Raw genomic sequence first — 20,490 nt, 5'->3', positions numbered from 1 at the left:
AACATTATTCACTGGAGCCAAGGCGGGCCGGACTGAGGATAGAAATTTGTCTATTAATAGTACTTATTGGAAGCTCTATTTTCGATTTCCTCACAAACATCTCTTATTGGCTTCGGGGACATCAAATAGATGGCCGATGCAGAAATAGCAAATGCCCGGCCGTGTGACTTTTCGCCATGTATATCAGTTCCAGGGGCTACTGGGTCTTAAGCTCTGGCGGTAGGTTTGAGCCGATCCTATACTACCTACTAGTAAATTGTGCGCGGATCTCAGCGCGTATGAACATCGAGGCCGATCTGAATTACTTCACCCCGCGAAGTAAAATTAGGCATAGGATGCGTCCAACCCCGCAAATTGGTTTGCTTTTGGTCCATGATCCTGAAGATCGGTCTAGATCACGGGAAGTCAGCCATGGATATAGATTTACGGCAGCTCTTGCAGTGCCGTGAGGGCGCAGGTTGATCAAGAATAGGCTTCAGTAGCATTTTTTCCGGGTGATAATTGACCACTTGATCTGTCCGGCCCAATATTTCCTGCACAAGTCCAAGCTGGTGTGAGGGCTGGAACACGCCGGAGCTCCCCAGATTGGAAATATTTCAGCCAGAATCATGAGCGCTCCTTTCCTGGGACCGATCGAGCGCGAGAGTGATCGGGCACCAACAAGAAGCCGGCAGTTGGTTCCGTGTAACAATATGCCACAACCTAGTACACCATTGTCCAGTAGATCAAATTGATTGAGAAAAACAATCCATAGATTGAAGCCGACTCTTTCCTAGCTTGACTTATTTCTCAGGTTTCGCTGGCGCCGCAAACCACTCTCGTGAACCATGACTGGGCTTGCCAAACCTCAAGCCTGCTTATGACCTACTGGTTCCCAGTCATCTGTTCCTCTCGTCGTACGGAATTAATGTTAATTTGTGCGTCGCGAATCCGCGTACATGGATCGCGGTGGCCGTCGCGCCAGTGTAAAGCTTACTAGCTGCCATCCGATGGATATGAGCTAAGACGCCTGCTAACTGTAAAGGCATTCAGAACGCATTCAAGCTTTTCGAATTCTTTTCAGACCCGGACTGATGAAATTTTTATCTGCCTCATTTCGATTATATTTTTCAACAATACGGCGATGAGGAATCGTTGTGCAATTGCCAGAGATCTGCTGCATGGTGCTTTCCGTGATGCTTCGAGCCGTATATTCAAACAGGGACTTCGGGTAGGACATGAAAAAAATTAACTCACACCCAGGTACCATAACGAATCTAGAGCCGCTGTGGCTCTCTCAGAATCTGTATATAACAGTCGGCCAATACGAGAGAGTATGTTAGTTGCGAGACCAAAGAGCCAAATCGGTTTTGGGTTGTCAAAACGGACAAACAATCAGATCAGATGGATGATGACCTACAATCTACGACTGGGCAGGTGACACGCTGTTTGCAGTCGAAACATTGAGGTCTAGACTGATCCAAGGGTCCACCTTCAATTCTAAACGGGATAACGGTCGCTAAACGCGACTGAGAACCTCTTGGCATACAAACCCACCCCGCTCCCGCCACCAACGATGCCAAGAAATAGTAGTCTGAGGAGCGCTTGAATTGCCGTGGGTCTAGTCTCATGAACTACAACAACATCTTGGTTCGAGTGTGAAAAAGAGACCAAAGAAAATGGATACAAAAATAAAAAAATATCTCGCTGAAGTCAGAGGACTTCGGCGAAATATTTTTTATTTTTGTTAACGATATTGACCGTCCAGAGCAAGTGATGACGTGCATATGGAATCTAGAAGTGGCTGTGACACTTCTGATGCTTGACATGAAAGTTAGACTGAAGTTGAGAGATGCTTTCATTGCCTCTTTGTATGCCGAATGGTCCTCCAAGTCTGGATTGAAACATATCAACTCAACAGGGTATACTGAAAGACTTCACTACAATTCGACGCACTAGACTCATAACCATCAGCTGAAATTCACGATGAAGAACCCTCTTTACCTTCTGAATGTCTTACTTCCTCTGGCAACTGAGCTTGTGGCTGCTTCACCTATCGCAGATCCCGCAGAGCCTGACATCCTTGAAGAGAGGGACAAGAGGTGGAAATCGCCAAGGAGATGGTTCTTGCATAGTCCGAAAACCGTACTGGTACTATACCATAGTAGACTTTGAGTGTTGATAGCTTTTTATTTCTTATCTAGCTTCTGATCTATTTGTTTCTATATCAAATATACTATACAATGCACAAGCAATTCTCAAAATTACTCCGCATCATACCACAGCGGTTACAATATATTCGCCAAAATAATGTTTGTTGGAGATATCTTAAGTTCCAGTACTACTGGAACTTAAATTAAATTATATAGTATATAATCATACAGATAGAGTACAGAATTTGAGAAACGGGAGAAGGTTTCTGTACTCTATATAGGCACTATATTGAGAAAGGGCCGGGGGCTCTTAAAGAGCCTTATGTTTATCTTTGTCTTTGGCCCCCTGATAGGAAAGGTAGCTGCAAAAGGATGTAGTAAAGAAAACCTATGTGCTACTGGCTGCTGGTGAGTTATGGTTGATTTTTGAACTGAAGACTTTGGTTATCTAATGCAGTTTTTTCTATCACCACGGTTCAAAAAATGGATTCTGTGGAACAGTTGAAGAGTACTGTGGTGCTGGATATGTCGATATTTGTGATTACAAGCTTGGGTGTGATACCTCAAATCTTGTCCAGAGGGATGCTGATAAGATGGGAACTGTGTATCGCAAAATGTGGTATAATATCTAATATTCGAAATCAAAACTATATAGTAATAAGTTTGGAATTTGTGGTCTAGCGCCTGACTTTTGTGGCAAAGAGAATTGCGGGACAGGTTGTGATTCAAAAGTTGAATGTGACCCAGGAGACTATGGGTTGCAGTACGTGACGTCGAAGAAATGTTCTCTCAATGTTTGCTTTTAGAACCGAGTTCACCATCTTTGCTGTTACAAGCTCACACAGTAGTCGAGTCGAAAGAAAAGTAGTCTATATATTATTAGATCTCTCAATAGGTCCATAAGAAACAGGGGGGGGGGGAGGAGCAGGTTTTGTATATCGATGTTTGAACTAGTATCTGCATTTATGGTTAGAAAAGTCTTTATTGGTGTGTATCGATTGTTGTTGATTTAAGGAGCACGAGGAGGAGCAATTGCTTGGATTTTGGGATTTGCTGATTTTGAAAACAGCGAACTTGCCTACTGTCTGTCCAAGTTTATGGTGTTATAGTGAACAGTATGCTGGGCTCACGAGACAGAGGCAAATTTCTAATTTTAGAAATTTTGTATCTGCGAATGTCGGCCGCACAAGCAACTTTTATTGTATCTGTCAATATATTGAATTATCAACAAAGATTCTGGTTATAGAGAATGTACAATGACAGATCGGAACAGACAAATTTCAAAATTAAATGTATAATAGGCCAACAGAGATTGCTCTATATTATCGCTTTGCGTTTCTTGAGATCAGCAAGTCGAGTCGGAGTTATTTTGTATTTTCAAGGCCGAAAATATTTGCCTCTAAGACACACATAGACTTGTCGTAAAATTTAATTTCCAGAAATGTAGATCGAAAGTATATTTATTTGGTAATAGCCAAGTACCGGCCAGATAATCAATATCTCAGACACTAAATTTGCAAAGAGATATCACCGCGGACTGTCTTATCTCCGGGCCTGCTCTCAGAATCACCAGACAAAATCTCTCGGGGGAATACGATGGATTCATTACAAAAATAGTGCTGAGAAACCGGCGAGAGAATACGAACCAGTTTTCAGAAAAGAAAGTAGCAAAGCTCCGGAGCTCTGCGGCCCGGATCAATAGCAAAAAAAACCCCAGTTCCATGTAACCAGAGATAAAGGGCGAAAAACCAACAGATTAAGACGGCGGATGGAAAGAGAAAGATCGAGGATTATATGCTACTATATATGGAGAGGACAGAGTGACTAACGGTGTTGAACCGGAAAAGTAATAAAAATAAACTAGAGTAGATTCTACTGTATCGGTCTGATATAGTATAGCGCTAATATTGCTATTGTTCACAAATACAGAACAATTATAGACTGAAGATTCTTCTTCGAAATTTAATATCGAACGTCGACTTTTCTATAAAATAGAAATTTGAGATCACAGTTTTAAATTCAGCAACAATCATGTATGCCACTGATAAAAAGGAAACTTCATTTTATCCATTTTTCTTCCCACCAAGGGATATCTCTTCACTGAAAATTATTTCAAGCCGACAAATATCAGTCTTTCCCTTCCGGAGTCTTCCGGAGTTGTGCTTGACTTATTTTGCGGATATCAAATTGTAACAATAGAGATATTGCACAATAGCAAAGTATGTGGCAGTCTATGCAATATTTTACAGACTGTCTCAGGAGAAAACCATCAAAAGATTCTCAAACTGTTTGAAAACCAAGAAACAAAATATAAATAGAGAATGTAGTAAAAATAGCAGTATCTATCAGAGTACCCTACAGTGAACCAAAAAAACTATCGACCTATGAAACGGAAATGTGCGAAGGAGGAAAGAGAATCCTGTTCACATTCCTTGATCAAGTATAAATAGAATAGAGATACAACACAGCAAGTCCACTCTGGCGGTTGCACGACTTGTGATTGAAGGGGAGACTGTAAAAACGAAGTAACGACCGATCACATATTTTACCAACTATTCGTCTATTATCCACGAAAGTTTCACTGTGTCTTTTGATATAAAAGTAGCCAAATCCGGATCAGACATCTGTCAGCAGTAGATCAGACTAAAGCAACAAAATAGGATAAATTCAGCCGAGTGGCCACATTATCTGTGCAGAAGTCTTCAGAACGTTCAGGGAAAGATCTGAGCAGACTGAAGAATAATGCGGCAAGAGCAACAAACCTAACAAATAAAAAAAACTGATGAACAAAAAAAACATACAACAGCAGGGATTCGCATGTGGTCACCCACCATACTACTAACCTGCCGGCGTGTGGCTTAAGTACGGCTGAGCGGACGGGAAGCCCTGTTCTCCACACCCTATGGTCGTATGTATCAGCTTAGAAATGAGTTAGGGCTATATTCTTTGTTAACTTCCTTATTTTGATACCAGCGTCTACTCGTGAGAGCCTAATGTAGATGAGAAGTCTAGGCCCGCTCCGCTCCGCCCCGCTCCTAATACTGCAGGTAGAGCCTGAAAAGCATTGACCATCCTGTGATAGGTAGGGAATTTGTTAATTTTTATTTTCAAATAGGGCCAAGCAAATGCAATTCCTTGAGAATATAGGCCCCAGACTCTGCGAAGCTTAATAGGTTTCATAATATCAAAATAACTTTCCCAACTACGAGACTTTGTTTACTGTTTTAGGACTTTCTTTCGCCCAGAGCATCATGCCTCGTTGAGAGAGATAATCAATACGTTATGGCTCTCGATTAACCTAGTTACATCTATTGGGAGAGAATTCAATGATGTGTCTAGATCAGATACCGCATTTATGACTCGGTAATACGTATCCTGTTCTTATAAGTAGTAGTATAGCCTCATTTATTTCATATATCATCGGACATAATTCGGAGCCCTAGTCGCAGAATAAATCGCATAACCACCAGTCATGCCTAGAAATGGCCGTAATATATAGGTTCCTAGCGGTCTTCTGGCCGCGAAGATTTGATTTAATTGTGTATTCGACAAAACACAACCAGGATGAATGACTCAAGGAATTCAAGCAAGTTCTGTTCATGCCAAGAGGCAGACATAAAAGCGCAACATGCATATTTAGGATAGGACAGATTCTGTGATTTCGAAGCCATTTAGTCTAAATACCTCCAAACGTAACGATTACTCGTCGACTGCCGATAATAGACCGGTAGAGAGTGCCGCATCCATTTTGAGGCTCTTCGTGTGAACCTTAATTCTACCGCATATCAAGTCTTCTTGGCTATATTCCCAACATTCTCTTTTAGAATTTCTATTAATACTTTACCACACTCCTAGCTAAAAGCAACCCGTAATCAAGGATATTCAACCTTTGTGTGCCATAACACAACACAGTTTTGACGACTCCTCTCGCAATACGAGGGTATCCTTAGAAGAAATAACTACTGCACTCTCAAAATGGGCGATATATACCATGACTTCTGGCATCGGAGATACCACACGGTGAGGAAGTACGGTTTGAGAGGCGATAATCGCCTACATTATGGCAATATACCATTTTTCCATAAATACGACCGCTCATTCTTCCTCCCACTTCTTGTCCATGAATATAGCCTCCGAATGAATGTCCAGGAACAGGAGAGGATTCAACGGAGGATCGACGGTCTTCGCTCATATTGGGAGCCTGCTTACCAAGAAGATGAAGAATGGATGAATGGTGAGGATGTCGAGGACATCGAAATCGACGACAACGATTCATCCCCTTTGCTTCACGATTCACATCACCACGCAGGGCAAATGGAAAGCACCATCGTAATATCAGAGAAGCTTCCCCGCCGAAAAGCCACTGAGTCCCACGAAAAAGGCATCAAAAGATTTTAAAGCAAAAGCTTTACGATGTCAAAGCCCAACGCAGCCAACTATCTCGCAAACTATACGAAGCCGAGGCCATGCTTCCTCCCGCCGTGAAAAAGGCCTATGACTCTATTCGAAAGAATCCAAAATGGTACATGCGAAATGAGTTAATTGCCGATTTCATGGGTCGAGATGGATGTTGTAGTCGAGGATGTGGTTGTTATGCTTTGCGGGCTTCACATTCCTATAAGAAAGGCATAGGTCACTGTACAGTAGAATGTATCTGTTGTGTCAAGAATCGGGGCTTTAGACCATCTCCAGAGGAAAAGAAAGAAGTTCTCAAGGGGACGACTATGCTTTTCAGATGTGATGTGGCTACCTACTTTTTGAAGATAGGGAATGGGTATTTCTCCAAGCCCTAGTTTCATGTATATTTCCCTGTAGATAAACTGCAATACCTTGAATTATTGTAATAAGATCATTAATGTCTTCTTGCCCATTATTCATAAGTCGCTGCATTATGTAGAGTTTTATAAACTTATGATAACGGGACGTCAATACGAAGAAATTCATTTACTGGATCACATAGACAGAACTCAGAAGAGAACTGGCCATATTCGGTGCTATATTCGACTCAGTAGCTGGAAATGATAGGTCAAATAGATAATTGTGGTATTAAGTGCTTGTATTTACATCGCCCAGCCTGGCTAGAGGAAACTCCCTTTACTAAATCGAGACCCATAATCACTAGCCTTATTCACCATGTCCCGACGCTGTGCATTTGATATCTTCGAAGACACCGCCATATCCTTCTCCCGATCAAAGGCACGTCGGCTGGGATCATCTTCTTCCTCTTTCTTCTGCTTCTCTGCTTTTTCCAATCTTGTGTTTTTCCCAGAACGTTCCTATAAGCAATTAGTACGTGCATCCCGTCACGCGCACTATCCATACTTGGGAAAACTCACGTTATATTTCTTGATCTTCTCCTCCATTTCCCTATCCTTTCCGGTATCCTTCTTCTCCGCTTTATGCGATGTACCACTAGATGGTGCGGCACCAACACCCATCATTTTATCCTCTAACCTCCTCATTCGCTCTTCTGGCGTCTCTGTCCATGACGCATCTAGATCCTTCGACGCACCCCCTGACCGCGCCGATTTTCCTGTTTGGAACTTGCGGTTTCGTAGCTGTGTGGGGTCGATTTTCGATGCCCAGTCACTTTGTTCCGGTGGGTGTAACATCCATTGATCTCGACTGCTTTCGGGTTTTTGCTTCTTATCTTCAGAAGGAGTGTGGCTCGTCGCGGCTGTTTGTTGTACAGCTGGAGCTATCGATTGTCCAGCTGGAGGGGGCATACTAGGACCGAAGTCATCGTCGCTATCGTCGCTGTCATCGCTGTCACTTCCACCGCTGCCATCTGCGGAGTTGTCTTCTGCTGGTGGTGGTAATGTAGGACCTAAAACCCTCTTTTTTTGTAATGGACCAGCATCCTCCTCATCATGTGGAGCTTTGCGCTTCTCCTCCATAGTGTTAATCTCGCCGAACGAAGTGTACAAAAGGGAGAAAAAGAAAAGAAGTCGAAGTTGAGTTGTTATCTTATCGGCTTATCTTATCGGCTGATGTCATCCGATTTCGCCCGTTTGGGATTCACCGAGTTGCTTTCCCCACGACAAAACATAAACTTGCAGGAGAATGTGCGTGTGGACTGGCGACGTTTAAATATGGGCCATTCTGGAAATGACTACTCCTCGGGTATGAATCCGGAAATATCTCGGCCAGATTTACAAGAACAGTCACAGACACAGCAGAGTAGCTCTTTTGCTTTGACCGACACATCGGAGAAGCAGCAGCAGCAGCAGCACCAACAACCACAACAACAGCAGGAGAAGCAACAAGACAAGCACAAACAAGAAGACAAAGCTGAAGACTCAAATAAAAAACCCCCACGAAGATTTCTAGCACAACCAATAGAGACTACTTCGCGCAGTTCACAAGCAACATCTGCTTCACCCGAGTCAACAAACCCCTCCTCGGCAAACCACCCACCACCAGAACAAGAGAATAGACCTCGAAAGAAGTTCCTCCCCGAACCCGTTGAGACAAAAACATCAAGTCATGCACCATCGGAACCCAGAAGATTTAAGCCGGAGATCATCGAAACAGAACACCGTTCGGTTAAAGGGAACGAGGAACAGACTCCCCGCTGGAATGTACGAGCTAGGGACCATCTTGATATCCGGCTGAACAAGCCGGCTCTACCAGGAAAATTAAGTCCGAATCGAGCAGGATCTGATCCATTGGATTCTAAATTCTCATACGCTGCTCTTCTCCGTCGACGGGAGCAATCGAGAAGACATTCTTTTCGAGTACCAGAGCTTCCATCAATCCCGTCAAATAGCAGTGAGGAATCAGATTCAGAAACAGCTTCCGGGTCTCGATCAATATCACCTACACCGAAGGAATCCAGTTCTGACAAGAAAGAGAGCCATCAACGCGGTGAATCACAGAATAGTCAGGCCATTGAAGATAGTGGCGATGGCGAAATCTCCGAATATTTACTTTCTCTCGCTGCTGAATCTGCACAACAACAATTAAAAGATCAGGCATTGGCTGCATTCCCCAATGAACAAGCTTATCAACATTTCGATCATTTCGCCATCGACGATGAAGCAGTTGCTTCTGAAGAAGAAGATTGGATGTATCCACCAAAACATCATCTCAAATCTAGAAGACAGTCTTCAGCGGATTTATCCTGGGAATTGGAATACATGCGACATCATAAAGAAGAAGCAGAACAACGACTCCGAGTAATGGCAAGAAGGAAACCCGATTTACGACTCCCCGTTCCAAAAGCAGAGCGTATCGGTCCTAGTCCACCGATGTTGGGAGGAGATATAATTTTACCACAAAGTACATCTCCAATTGGAACATTCTCAAATACACACGATGAGAATTCCAAAATGGAAATCGACCCTTGCACTGGTTGTGGAGGGTTATGGTGTGGTCCTACAAAGGCAGATGGGGGTCGAGGAACTGGTCTTTGGATGGGAACTTGTCAAAAGGATGAGAATGGAAGTGGAAGTGATCGCGGTCAAATGGTATCAGGAATCATGACTCCAATGAATCGAGATAATACACTACCAAGTCTCTCCCCGAATCCTCAACAAAGTCCAGCACGACACGAACATACACAGACCCGATCCCTAAATCCTCTTCAAAGTACGACACCTCCAAAGTCCAAACCAAAACCCATCGAAGAAGAATTCAACGATGGCTTCGTCACGCAAATATACAATTACCTCTCGCTAGGCTACCCATGCGTAGCACGCTACTACGACGCGGAATTGAGTAAGATCTCCGGAATTCGCATTGAAGAGATGAGACAGGATGATCAACGGATTGATGCGAAAGGGTACGTTATAGCTCCTGAGGATGAATATGCTGTGGCTTGTACGCGGTGGAAGGCGCTTAAGTTATATATTCTCGAATGGGCGAGACAACAACCTAATATGATTGATGAGAAGAAGTGGGGTGTTGGTGTTCCTGAGAGAAAGGGTAGTTGGGCTTTCTAGGTGGCTTTCTTTTATTATCAGGTTCAGAATGAGTTACGATGTTCTTTGGTTATGTTTGCTTTGCTGGTCTTGGCGGCATATTTGCTTATGATGAGATGAAGTATAGATAGTTTGTTTGTGAATAGATTTCGGAATATGAACCGAGGACTTTCTTTTAGACTCAAATCATATAGAACAGTATTGTCAGAGGTTCTGATGCCCGGTACTTGAAAGAGCTATTGTAGTGGTTACGCCCTGAATCTTATTCGGGACTTCCACAATATTCTCGATATTGACTGTAAAAGGTAGCGTAGGAGGTAATCTGTTTTTGATTGATTGAACCTTGATGAAATTCTGTTGAATACCTGATCGGTAATCCTGAATATATGTCCATCAATGCAATATACAGGGCTATATATTCATCGTAATGTTAATAATTCAATCAACTATAGCCCCTGTTTCCCATCCCTGCATACGATTAGTAGCTGGATATAACTATTCATAAGGGATGATAGTACATAACACTTGTACACTAATACTCCTTTTATACTTGAAGAAGTAAATATTTCTCATTCAATATGATATAAACTCAATTGAATAACAATTCTGAGTACCTTAGGCGTACCAGTCTAATTGATCATGCTAGTAGAATCTAGCGTGACTCTAGGGTAGTTCCAACTTTTTGCATATAAAAGCACTGTTATAGCATTAAGCACTTTAATCGTTATGGCTCGTGAGCACATGAACAGCTGGATTCCGTGAGGCAAAGACTCTTTCGGTTTTGAGACAGATCTTCGCATCCATTCGCCCTTCTTCAATACATCACGCACAATCTTGAAGTTATTGGACAGCCACTAGTGGAGCAACTTGGATACTCCCAATAGTAGTAGGCAGTTAGGAGTAAAACATATTTTAAGGGTTGATATATGTAACGATATCCAAATCAATGTGTCATTGCTATATAGCGATACTTGATAGAAATAGTACGATGATAGGTTGAATTGACATGATACATCTACACTTCTCTCCACAATACTCACTCATTTACCCTTTAGACAATATTAAAACCGAGAATCATCATTATCATTAACTAGATCTACCCCAAACTCATTTCGCAGATTTAACAGAAGCTTGCTGAGCTGTATGCAGTAAACCCGGCGCCAAAGCACTTCGTTCATCAACAGCACCCTGTGCATATCGTTCAATCCTAGGATTATTATTAGCAAATGCACTTGACAAACCATCAATCCATCCAGGAGCAGCAATAAGGGGATTAACTTACAAGGATAATTCCGCAGCAAGAGTCTCATATCTAAAAGCCTCACGGATATCTGGAACATTACTCTTCGCAACATTATTACCAGGTACACCTGGGAAATCACAGTTCGAACCAAGCCATCTCTTCTTCAAGGCGATTTCAAATCCACTCTGATCAACAGAGTGCTTGGCTAATTCGCACATATCGACTGCGCTGAATTTGTAAATTTGGGCGGCGACAGAGTACTCTTTCGATGAGTGGTTCCTTTGTGAATGCGAATTGGAGAGGGTCATCGGTTGATAAGGAAACGTTGAGTCCTCGTTTGAAGAAACTGGCACAGGGATTTTTGTCGTATGTGAGGAAGAGTGCGTTGTTACTGAGTGGGGACATGGCGATACCGATTTGGTCCAGGTAATAGAGATATTGAAGGAGTGGGACTTTACGGAGTAGAATTCCGTGACTGATGCTGTGACAGGCGAGGAATCCCACGGCCAAATGATCTGGGTCTCCTGCTTCACCGCAGTGTGGACGAAGGACGAAAGTGTTGAATCCACGACGCTTTCGCCAATTGTTTAGAGATGCCATGTTTGCGAACATGAAGTAGATCCAGTAACTGTATGGTGGGTTTTGCTTGGTGTCCCACTCCCGTGGAATGGGGTATTTGCGGTAGAAGCGACGCTCTGTCTTGCTCTCGTCATCGACGCTATCGAAACCGACAACGCGCTGGAGGAAGATGTGCAGTTTAGGGTGACTGCTGGGATCCTTGGTCACCTCGAAGAGAGGTTGGAAGACATTGGTAATGACTTGTTCGAAGTTCTCCATCATACCACTAGACTTGTACACATCGTAAAGACGGGGCACTTGAATTAACCAGCGGACATTGGGAGAGAATAGTTTGTTGTCGACTACCCAAGCAGCCAGCTTATCCCACTCGTGGGGGGATCGGCCGTAGATGGAGATGCGCCATTCCACCATCTGATATTTGCTGGACTCCAAATCAGAGATGACTTCCTTGGTAATTTCTGCAAGGTATCGGCCCTTGATGTAATTATCTGTCTTGAGGAAAATTTCACGAAGACGTGACTCTCCGACGGGATTATATTTCAAGTTGAACTTGTCAAACCGGTGGAACGAGTCGGTATGTGCCTGTGTGTTGTGAGTATGTGGTAACTATGGGGAATATAGAATATATGTGAAACAGGGTGAGAGTCTTACGTGCATATCCAAAGTATCAATACTGAGGTCATAAGCAGTCAATTTGATACTTTCAAAAACCTCTCGCAAAGTGAGATGCTTTCCATCACGGAAGAGGACCACCTCATCAGGGGATTTGCGCATCTTGCTCTTGATGAAACGAAGCAAATGCTTCTGATTCATACAGGCCGAATGGTGAACGTGAGTGTCGACCTTTCGAACGTTGTAAAAGTCACGATGAGGGACCTTTTTACTGTCTGCAACTTCCTGATACTCGTTCAAAAGAGTGTACAATTGGTATTTGCCTTCAAGATACGACAAACGCTTAAAAGCGAAGCTCTTGGCGGGTCCATCAGTCGAGACATCTACCACGGCATCCAAATCCATGTAGAAGTCACGCAGAGATGGGATGTGCACGGCAGGTTCTTCAGCATCTTCCGATTCATACACCTGGTAAACACTGTTGCGGTCCAAACGATAGCTCCAATCAGATGGTCCAGGGACTGGCATGAGCTCTTCCAAATCGAAATCCTCGCCAATATCCTCGCCCATCTTTCTCTTCTTCTTCTCTGTGAAATCAGAGGGGCCACCAGCATTGCCGGGCTGATATTCTTTGCCATCATCCCAAGCAGGCTCGGGAGGCGGAGGATACAAATTCCAGTCGGGCTTGTTACGAGGGTCATCCTCAGGACGCTGCAGGGAGAGCTCGATATATTTAGCTCGACGCTCTAAGAGACCCTGGATCTTTCGATAGATAGCACTAAGCTCAGAGCTCACTACATCACCTGAAGGCGCGGCTCCATTGACACCTGAGACACCGAGACCGAGACCGGCGGCAGCTCCGCCGAGTCCTGCTCCAGTAAGTCCCGGCCCGTGAAGACTCTCAGACGCAGAAATGTGTGGGCTTTGGGCAACACTGAATGGAGTCTGATTTCGAGCAGCAAGCTCAGCTGCGATTTGAGCACTATTGGGCTGTTGAATACCATCCCCACCAGACTGGGGCTGAGAGGCAGGATACCACTCTGCATCCTGAAGCATGGAGCTCCCTCGAGAATGGATACTCGAAGACATGAGGTGATCCTCCGACTCGACCATAGAACCATTTGTTGGGACAGGACTAGCAGGAACAGTGCTCATTGTCTCCTTCTCCTTGTCTCCCGATTGAGATGCCAGTTGGTGGTGTTGATAGAAGAGTTTGGCCTCTGCGTGACTCATGGACTTCTCAAAGGCATAATCGTAGGTAGCCGTCTTCTGTTGCTGATCTCTGGGCCACAACTCTCCGTTGGAGTCCTGAGGAGCATCCTCCCTTGTAGGAGTACCAACAACAGAGTTATCCCCAGAGCTCAACCATCGGGGATATTCATCCTTTGGTGTGTTGGCATTTGAATCGAGACCAAGCTCGGGTCGTGACCCCATGGCTGTAGTACCGTGTGGGGGAGGGGAGGAAGGGATCGATAGGGTATATCAAAGTGTCACTGTTGAATGAAGAATGGCCTGAATAGATAGAATGATAAAATTACTGAACCATGCCGAGAGAAAGAGAAGTGCTGTAGGCTGAAAAAGACTGATCTATATTTAATATAATTTTTCTTTCTCGATCCACACCGGTGAGCCTGGAGATCGGGTGGAGCCTCGAGTACCCAAAACAGTGGAGTGACAGTAATCAATGGAGAGTACAGCAGGTAATAAACCTGAGTATTTATCAAAGAGGAGCAATTGAATAGAATAAACTCGAGTAGAGAATAGAAGAAAAGAGTAGAGTAGAGAAGAGTAGAAGTAAAGAAGAAAAAAAAGAAGTCGTTGAAAGGCGGAGATGACGTGCCCCCGTGACTTTCCACCTTCGACCTCTTCTCTTCGTCTTCTTCGTCTTCTACTCTACTCTACTCTACTCTTTTCTTCTATTCTTTTTGAAACCAATACTACCTCTATTCTCTCTATACTCATTCTACGACATACTCAATACTCCCCAATTGATATTCTGTAAGTGATCCACAAGGCTGATTATCCCAAGCACTGCCCAGCTGTAGCCTGCTAATAACAAACCCACTTAGCTCGTCCACCTCACCCTCTTCCTCTTCTCTCCTCCTCTCCTCAACTATTGTATTTACCACTACCTATTGATCTCGCCACATCATGGCATCCCTCAATCTTTCTACCAACGGTCCTTCTATATCCAAAAGCTACCAATCGGTCGTCAACGCAACCCTTCCATCCGGTAGTGCGGCCTCCCCCACTCATGGTCAATGGGCTGTCTTCTCGGTTCAAGCTCCCCTTGTCAATGCGTTCCAGCAAGATTCCGGAAACAAAGAGAGTGTCCTTAAGGTGCAAAGTACTGGAGGTGAGTAAATATATCTTGATCATCTTCCCTTTTCTTGTTCCTCCCCTAACCCCGCCATGCACTCTCCCCGCCTCCTTTTTAGCTGCATCAGAATCAGGATGACTAACCGCACGGGCTTGATTCTGCAGATGGTGAACTGGATGATTTGATTGAAGAATTCTCCGAAGGTCGAGTGCAATTCGCCTATGTCAAAGTGACGGACCCCAATACTGGTCTTCCTAAGAATGTGTTGATTGCATGGTGTGGGGAGGGTGTCCCGGAACGGACAAAGGGTTACTTCACAAGTCACTTGGCCAGTGTCTCCAAATTCCTACATGTAAGCTAGGATCTTCCATTTTGCCATTTGTGCCATTGCTTGCGTGGAGCCGAGCTAATCTGACTACTGCAGGGATATCATGTCCAAATCACAGCTCGCGCCGATGGTGACCTCACCCCCAACGGAATTATTCAACGTGTCGGAGATGCGTCTGGTTCCAAGTACTCAGCTTCTTCACAAGGACCTGCTGTTACACCCGCCTCCAATCCACCTCCTCCCGTTGCTTCTAAGCCTGCCTTTACTCCGAGCCGATCCGGTGGCATTGCGCCGGCCCCTCGTCCTAAACCCTCAGCCAATGTGGATGATGATGGCTGGGGTGATGATGCTCCCCCCGTCACAAGAACCCAACTAGAAAAGGTCCAACCCGCATATCAGCCAACGCGCGTGAATCTGCAGCAACTCAAATCGGAGAATCAGGCCCCGGCTTCCCGACAACAACAACAACAACAACCCCCGGCTCCGTCCGGAGGCAATGCTGATGTGGTTAGTGGCGGATATCAACCCATCGGTAAGGTTGATATCGCAGCGATCCGGCGACAAGCTGCTGAGTCTGGTCAGCTGAAGGACGATCGACCTGCTCCAGTGAAGGGTTCTTACGAGCCCGTGGGTAAGGTTGACATTGCGGCCATTCGTGCTCGAGCTCAGAAACCGGACGATGCTCCCGAACCCGTCAAGCTGCCCGAGCGACCAGCTGCCGGTGATTCCGCGGAGCGTCTGACCTCTTTGCCAAAGCCCAAGGTAGCCAACAAATTCGGAGGTGGGCCGGCCTTTGGTGGCACGAAACCACCTCTCCCCACTGGTCCTTCATCGGCCACTGCTGCTGCGCAGATTGGCGGTGCCAGTCGTACCTTTGCGGATCAAGGAGGCAAGACTCCAGCTCAGCAATGGGCAGAACGTAAGGCTAAGGAGCGTGGTGGAGCTACTCCCGCCGCAGAGCCTGCGCGTCCTATTCAGAGCCAGCTGAGTGGCCAGCCCAGTGGTGGAAATGAATGGAAGAGCTCTTACTCGGGCAAATCGTGGGCTCCTGTCCAAACAGTGAAGGAGAAGCCAGCTCCTGAGGTGGCCGATGTGAAGTCTAGTGACCCTGCGGGCACACAGGTTGCCCCCGAGCCCGCGTCTCGTGTTCAGGACACTCGTGATCAGCAATTCGATGAGCCTGCTCCTCCTCCTGTCCCGCAGGCTAGTCGCCCTGTGCCAGCTCCCGTTCCCGCTCCCGCTCCAGCCCCAATTCCCGTCGCAGCCCCAGTTCCCCTCCCTGGACTTTCAAATGAGCCTACCGAGACTGAACCCGAGCCTGAAGAGGAAGAACATGACCGTCAACAAGTGCTGCCCACTCCTCCTCCGCAGCCGCGTTCCCCTACTCCCCCCCCACTCCTCCTGTTCGGGAGAGCTCTCCTATCCAAGTCGCTATGCCTGTTGGCCGGGGTGTTGAAGATGCCCATGAGGAGCAGCATGCTCCTCCCCCTGCTCTCCCCGTGCAGAGCATGCAAGAAGCTGTCCCTGATGAGAGAGAGCTTGAGGAAGATACTCAGGACCTTGGTCGCGGTGCGGCACAAGCCACTGCAGCGGACCATGGCCATGGCCAAGGTGGTATCCGAGCCCAGGTTCAATACGACTACGAGAAGGCCGAAGACAACGAAATCGAACTTCGTGAGGGCGAATTCGTCACTGACATTGAAATGGTCGATGAGGATTGGTGGTTGGGTGTCAATGCTCGGGGTGAACACGGTCTTTTCCCTGGAAACTATGTTGAACTGGTAGAGGGTACAGGCCAACAAGCCCAGTCTGAGCCTGTGCATCAGCATGAACCTGAACCCGAACCTCAGCCCGAGCCTCAACCTGCTGCTGCTGCTGTTCCTCCTCCCCCTGCACCCGCAGCAGCACCAGCTGCCAGCTCTAAGGGACCTACCGCGACAGCACTCTATGACTATGAAGCGGCAGAAGACAACGAACTTACTTTCCCTGAGAATGCCAAGATTCACAGCGTGGTATGTATTTCTTCTTTCCTTTCTCCCTCTTTGTTCTGTTTGACCTGGACTAATAAAGTACTGTATAGGAATTCCCCGATGAGGATTGGTGGCTTGGAGAGTACAATGGCAAGCAGGGACTGTTCCCTGCCAATTATGTCCAACTGGATGCATAATTGTTCTGTATGGTGATGTAAATACATATTATCGTATCGTTTCAGTATTAGTAACTCCATTCTCTTCATCTTTTTTCATGCATACTTCCCTATAATTGTCTGCCCTTCATCCATTAGAATAAATGTGTCTACGTAGTATACACAATTCAACCACCATTTCCTCCACCACATTTACCTCACAAGATAAGGCAGAATAACTATATGAGAATAGACACTCTCGATTGTAATAATTTATTCTTTTATAAATAATTCTTCAATATCTTTGGCTATAATGTATCAATTCTAATCTGGAGTATACTCCGTCATACATGGGCTGACTAATCCCACGTGACTGCCGCGTGAACCTCCGAAGTGAACGGGACTAAACGTTGGAGAGTCTTCGCTGCTTCATCTTCCTTTTTGATATCGGGAATCTGCAGTCTCGGCCTAGTCTGCTTTACTGTTGTACGGTGTACTGCGTATTGCTTTAATTCTCGCCAACATGGCTGCCCTCGGCGAGGATCTGCTCGTCACCGTGAACAAACTCCAAGACCTGGTCTTTAACACTATTGGAAATGACTCCTTGGACTTACCTCAGATCGTGAGTGGACTATCCCTCTTCTTAACAGTTTGATAGCTTTTAATAGTGTATTTCTGACATGTTCAGGTGGTCGTCGGTTCCCAATCCTCCGGAAAGTCGTCGGTTCTTGAGAATATCGTCGGTCGAGATTTCTTACCACGCGGAAGTGGCATCGTGACGCGACGACCTCTTATTCTCCAACTGATCAACATCCCAAGTGATCGCAGTGATAGGCCCGAACATGATGAGATTCACGTCCCTCATACCGCAGCCAGCGTGGCCGGTCACTCGGAATGGGCCGAATTCCACCACCAACCCGGCCGCAAGTTCGACGATTTTGTCGCGGTGAAGCAGGAAATCGAGGCTGAAACAGCTCGCATTGCTGGAAGTAACAAGGGAATTAACAGACAACCAATTAACCTGAAAATTTTCTCCCCGCACGTTCTCAATCTCACCCTGGTCGATCTGCCCGGTCTCACTAAGGTGCCAATCGGTGACCAACCATCCGACATCGAGAAGCAAACACGAACCTTGATTCTGGAATACATTGCCAAGCCCAACAGTATCATTTTGGCTGTCTCCCCCGCGAACGTGGACCTGGTCAATTCGGAAGCTTTGAAGCTCGCTCGACAAGTGGATCCCATGGGTCGGAGGACAATCGGTGTGCTATCCAAGCTGGATCTCATGGATCACGGTACCAATGCGATGGACATTCTCTCTGGTCGCGTGTATCCATTGAAACTTGGATTCATTGGTGTTGTCAATCGGTCTCAGCAGGATATTGCTTCTGGAAAGGAACTCGCCGATGCCTTACGAGCTGAATCGGATTTCTTCCGTCATCACCCGGCGTATCGAAACATGGCTAATCGATGTGGAACGCAATTCCTTGCTAAAACCCTCAATTCGACTCTGATGTCGCATATCCGCGACAGATTACCGGATATCAAGGCTCGTCTGAATACTCTTATGGGACAGACTCAGCAGGAATTGGCCAGTTACGGTAACAAGCAGTTCAGTGGGCCTGAACATCGCGGATCTCTAATCTTGCAATTGATGACTCGATTCGCATCGTCTTTCATCTCTTCTATTGATGGAACTTCTTCGGAGATCTCGACCAAGGAGCTTTGTGGTGGAGCTCGCATTTACTACATTTTCAACGAAGTCTTTGGAAATTCGCTCGAGACCATTGATCCCACGCATAATCTGACTGTTTCGGATATTCGTACTGCCATTCGCAACTCGACTGGTCCTCGACCTAGTCTATTTGTTCCTGAACTGGCATTCGACCTACTAGTCAAACCACAGATCAAGCTCCTCGAGTCACCGGCGCAGCGATGCGTGGAACTTGTTTATGAAGAATTGATCAAGATCTGCCATACCTGTGGCTCGCAGGAACTTTTGCGATTCCCTCGATTACAGGGTAAATTGATCGAAGTTGTATCTGATCTTCTTCGAGAGAGATTGGGACCTTGTTCCGGCTATGTTGAATCTCTGATTTCGATTCAACGGGCATATATCAATACCAACCATCCGAACTTCCCCGGTGCAGCAGCGGCCATGTCATCAATTATTCAAAATAAACAAGAAGAAGAGCGCAAGGCAGTTCTAGCAGAGGAAAAGCGGAAGCGAGAGAAACGTCGCATGAAAGAACTTGCTGCCAACGGTGAAGATGAGGAGGGCGCTGCACAGGCAAATGCACAGGGACATTCGGAGAAACATCTTCCTATTCGAAGCCAATCTACCAAAGGACGCAGTCTCTCGCCGAATGTAGGTCGTGCAGAAAATGGAATCACGGCTACATTGAATGGAGGAAGTCACCTTGGACAACCGAGTACACGTGATTCATTCCTGAATTACTTCTTCAGTAATGGTCAAGCTGGAGCCGGTACTGGAGCTGGAGCTGGAGTTGGAAGTGCAGGACCAACGACCGTTTCACACGCACGATCTGCTCATGCTGAACCTAGCATTAGTCAAAGTCTTCGTCGTGAGGTTCGATCTCCCCCTATACAAGAAGAGTATACACCAGAGTATGGCGATGGATCTGTATTCGTGAGTTCCCCCCCACTGTCTCGCCTTGCCCTGCCCTGCCCTACTGCACATCACAGGATATACATATGCTAACGAATAAGCCCCACGAAAACGCCGAACCAACCCTAACAGACCGAGAAATGCTGGAAACAGAACTCATCCGCCGCCTCATCTCCTCGTATTTCAACATTGTCCGTGAAACGATTGCCGACCAAGTTCCCAAAGCAATCATGCACCTTCTCGTCAACCACAGCAAAGACGTTGTTCAGAATCGACTTGTCAGTGAGCTGTACAAGGAAGATCTGTTTGGGGAATTGTTGTATGAGGATGATGGGATTAAAGCTGAACGGGAGAAATGCGAGAGACTTCTTGAAACTTATAAGGAGGCTGCTAAGATTGTTGGTGAGGTTTTATAGACCTTTGTACAATTATGTACTAGTATGCACATTACTTGTTTTTCAGTTTTCAATGTATGCCATATATACATGGGTATCAGTAGTGTTATGTGTATGCATGTTTTATGTCTTTGTTTATGTGCAAATGTACATGCAGTGTATAAATTCAATATCAAACACTCTTCTCCTTCTTTATCTTCGCAAT

The 20,490-nt window shown here is 45.6% G+C and overlaps 6 protein-coding genes across 6 annotated transcripts; 4 read left to right on the top strand and 2 right to left on the bottom strand.

Moving 5' to 3' along the window:
- Window positions 1-6,107: 6,107 nt before the first annotated feature.
- Window positions 6,108-6,530, top strand: N7469_006645 (uncharacterized protein; the record flags this gene model as incomplete). Its single annotated transcript, XM_056645563.1, has 1 exon — window positions 6,108-6,530. One exon carries the CDS (start codon window positions 6,108-6,110, stop codon window positions 6,528-6,530), a length of 423 nt encoding a protein of 140 aa, XP_056499004.1.
- A 680-nt stretch (window positions 6,531-7,210) lies between these two features.
- On the bottom strand, window positions 7,211-8,029 carry N7469_006644 (GPALPP motifs-containing protein 1; the record flags this gene model as incomplete). The annotated part of the gene is made up of 2 exons (XM_056645562.1): window positions 7,211-7,408; window positions 7,469-8,029. The coding sequence occupies 2 exons, from the start codon at window positions 8,027-8,029 to the stop codon at window positions 7,211-7,213; spliced, it is 759 nt and encodes a 252-aa protein (XP_056499003.1).
- A 93-nt stretch (window positions 8,030-8,122) lies between these two features.
- On the top strand, window positions 8,123-10,075 carry N7469_006643 (uncharacterized protein; the record flags this gene model as incomplete). The annotated part of the gene is made up of 1 exon (XM_056645561.1): window positions 8,123-10,075. The coding sequence occupies one exon, from the start codon at window positions 8,123-8,125 to the stop codon at window positions 10,073-10,075; it is 1,953 nt and encodes a 650-aa protein (XP_056499002.1).
- Window positions 10,076-11,161: 1,086 nt separating this feature from the next.
- On the bottom strand, window positions 11,162-13,922 carry N7469_006642 (uncharacterized protein; the record flags this gene model as incomplete). The annotated part of the gene is made up of 4 exons (XM_056645560.1): window positions 11,162-11,261; window positions 11,337-11,482; window positions 11,559-12,458; window positions 12,528-13,922. The coding sequence occupies 4 exons, from the start codon at window positions 13,920-13,922 to the stop codon at window positions 11,162-11,164; spliced, it is 2,541 nt and encodes an 846-aa protein (XP_056499001.1).
- A 717-nt stretch (window positions 13,923-14,639) lies between these two features.
- On the top strand, window positions 14,640-17,303 carry N7469_006641 (putative actin binding protein; the record flags this gene model as incomplete). The annotated part of the gene is made up of 5 exons (XM_056645559.1): window positions 14,640-14,844; window positions 14,973-15,160; window positions 15,233-16,475; window positions 16,508-17,148; window positions 17,217-17,303. The coding sequence occupies 5 exons, from the start codon at window positions 14,640-14,642 to the stop codon at window positions 17,301-17,303; spliced, it is 2,364 nt and encodes a 787-aa protein (XP_056499000.1).
- Window positions 17,304-17,784: 481 nt separating this feature from the next.
- Window positions 17,785-20,306, top strand: N7469_006640 (dynamin-related GTPase DNM1; the record flags this gene model as incomplete). The annotated part of the gene is made up of 3 exons (XM_056645558.1): window positions 17,785-17,883; window positions 17,950-19,911; window positions 19,992-20,306. The coding sequence occupies 3 exons, from the start codon at window positions 17,785-17,787 to the stop codon at window positions 20,304-20,306; spliced, it is 2,376 nt and encodes a 791-aa protein (XP_056498999.1).
- Between the last annotated feature and the right edge of the window lie 184 nt (window positions 20,307-20,490).

The sequence above is a fragment of the Penicillium citrinum genome, assembly GCF_028827155.1.
Source record: "Penicillium citrinum strain IBT 23319 chromosome Unknown utg000006l:1.0-3011923.0:1.0-3012962.0, whole genome shotgun sequence".
NCBI classification, from domain to species: Eukaryota; Fungi; Ascomycota; class Eurotiomycetes; order Eurotiales; family Aspergillaceae; genus Penicillium; species Penicillium citrinum.
This window is presented reverse-complemented; position numbering and strand designations above follow the sequence as displayed.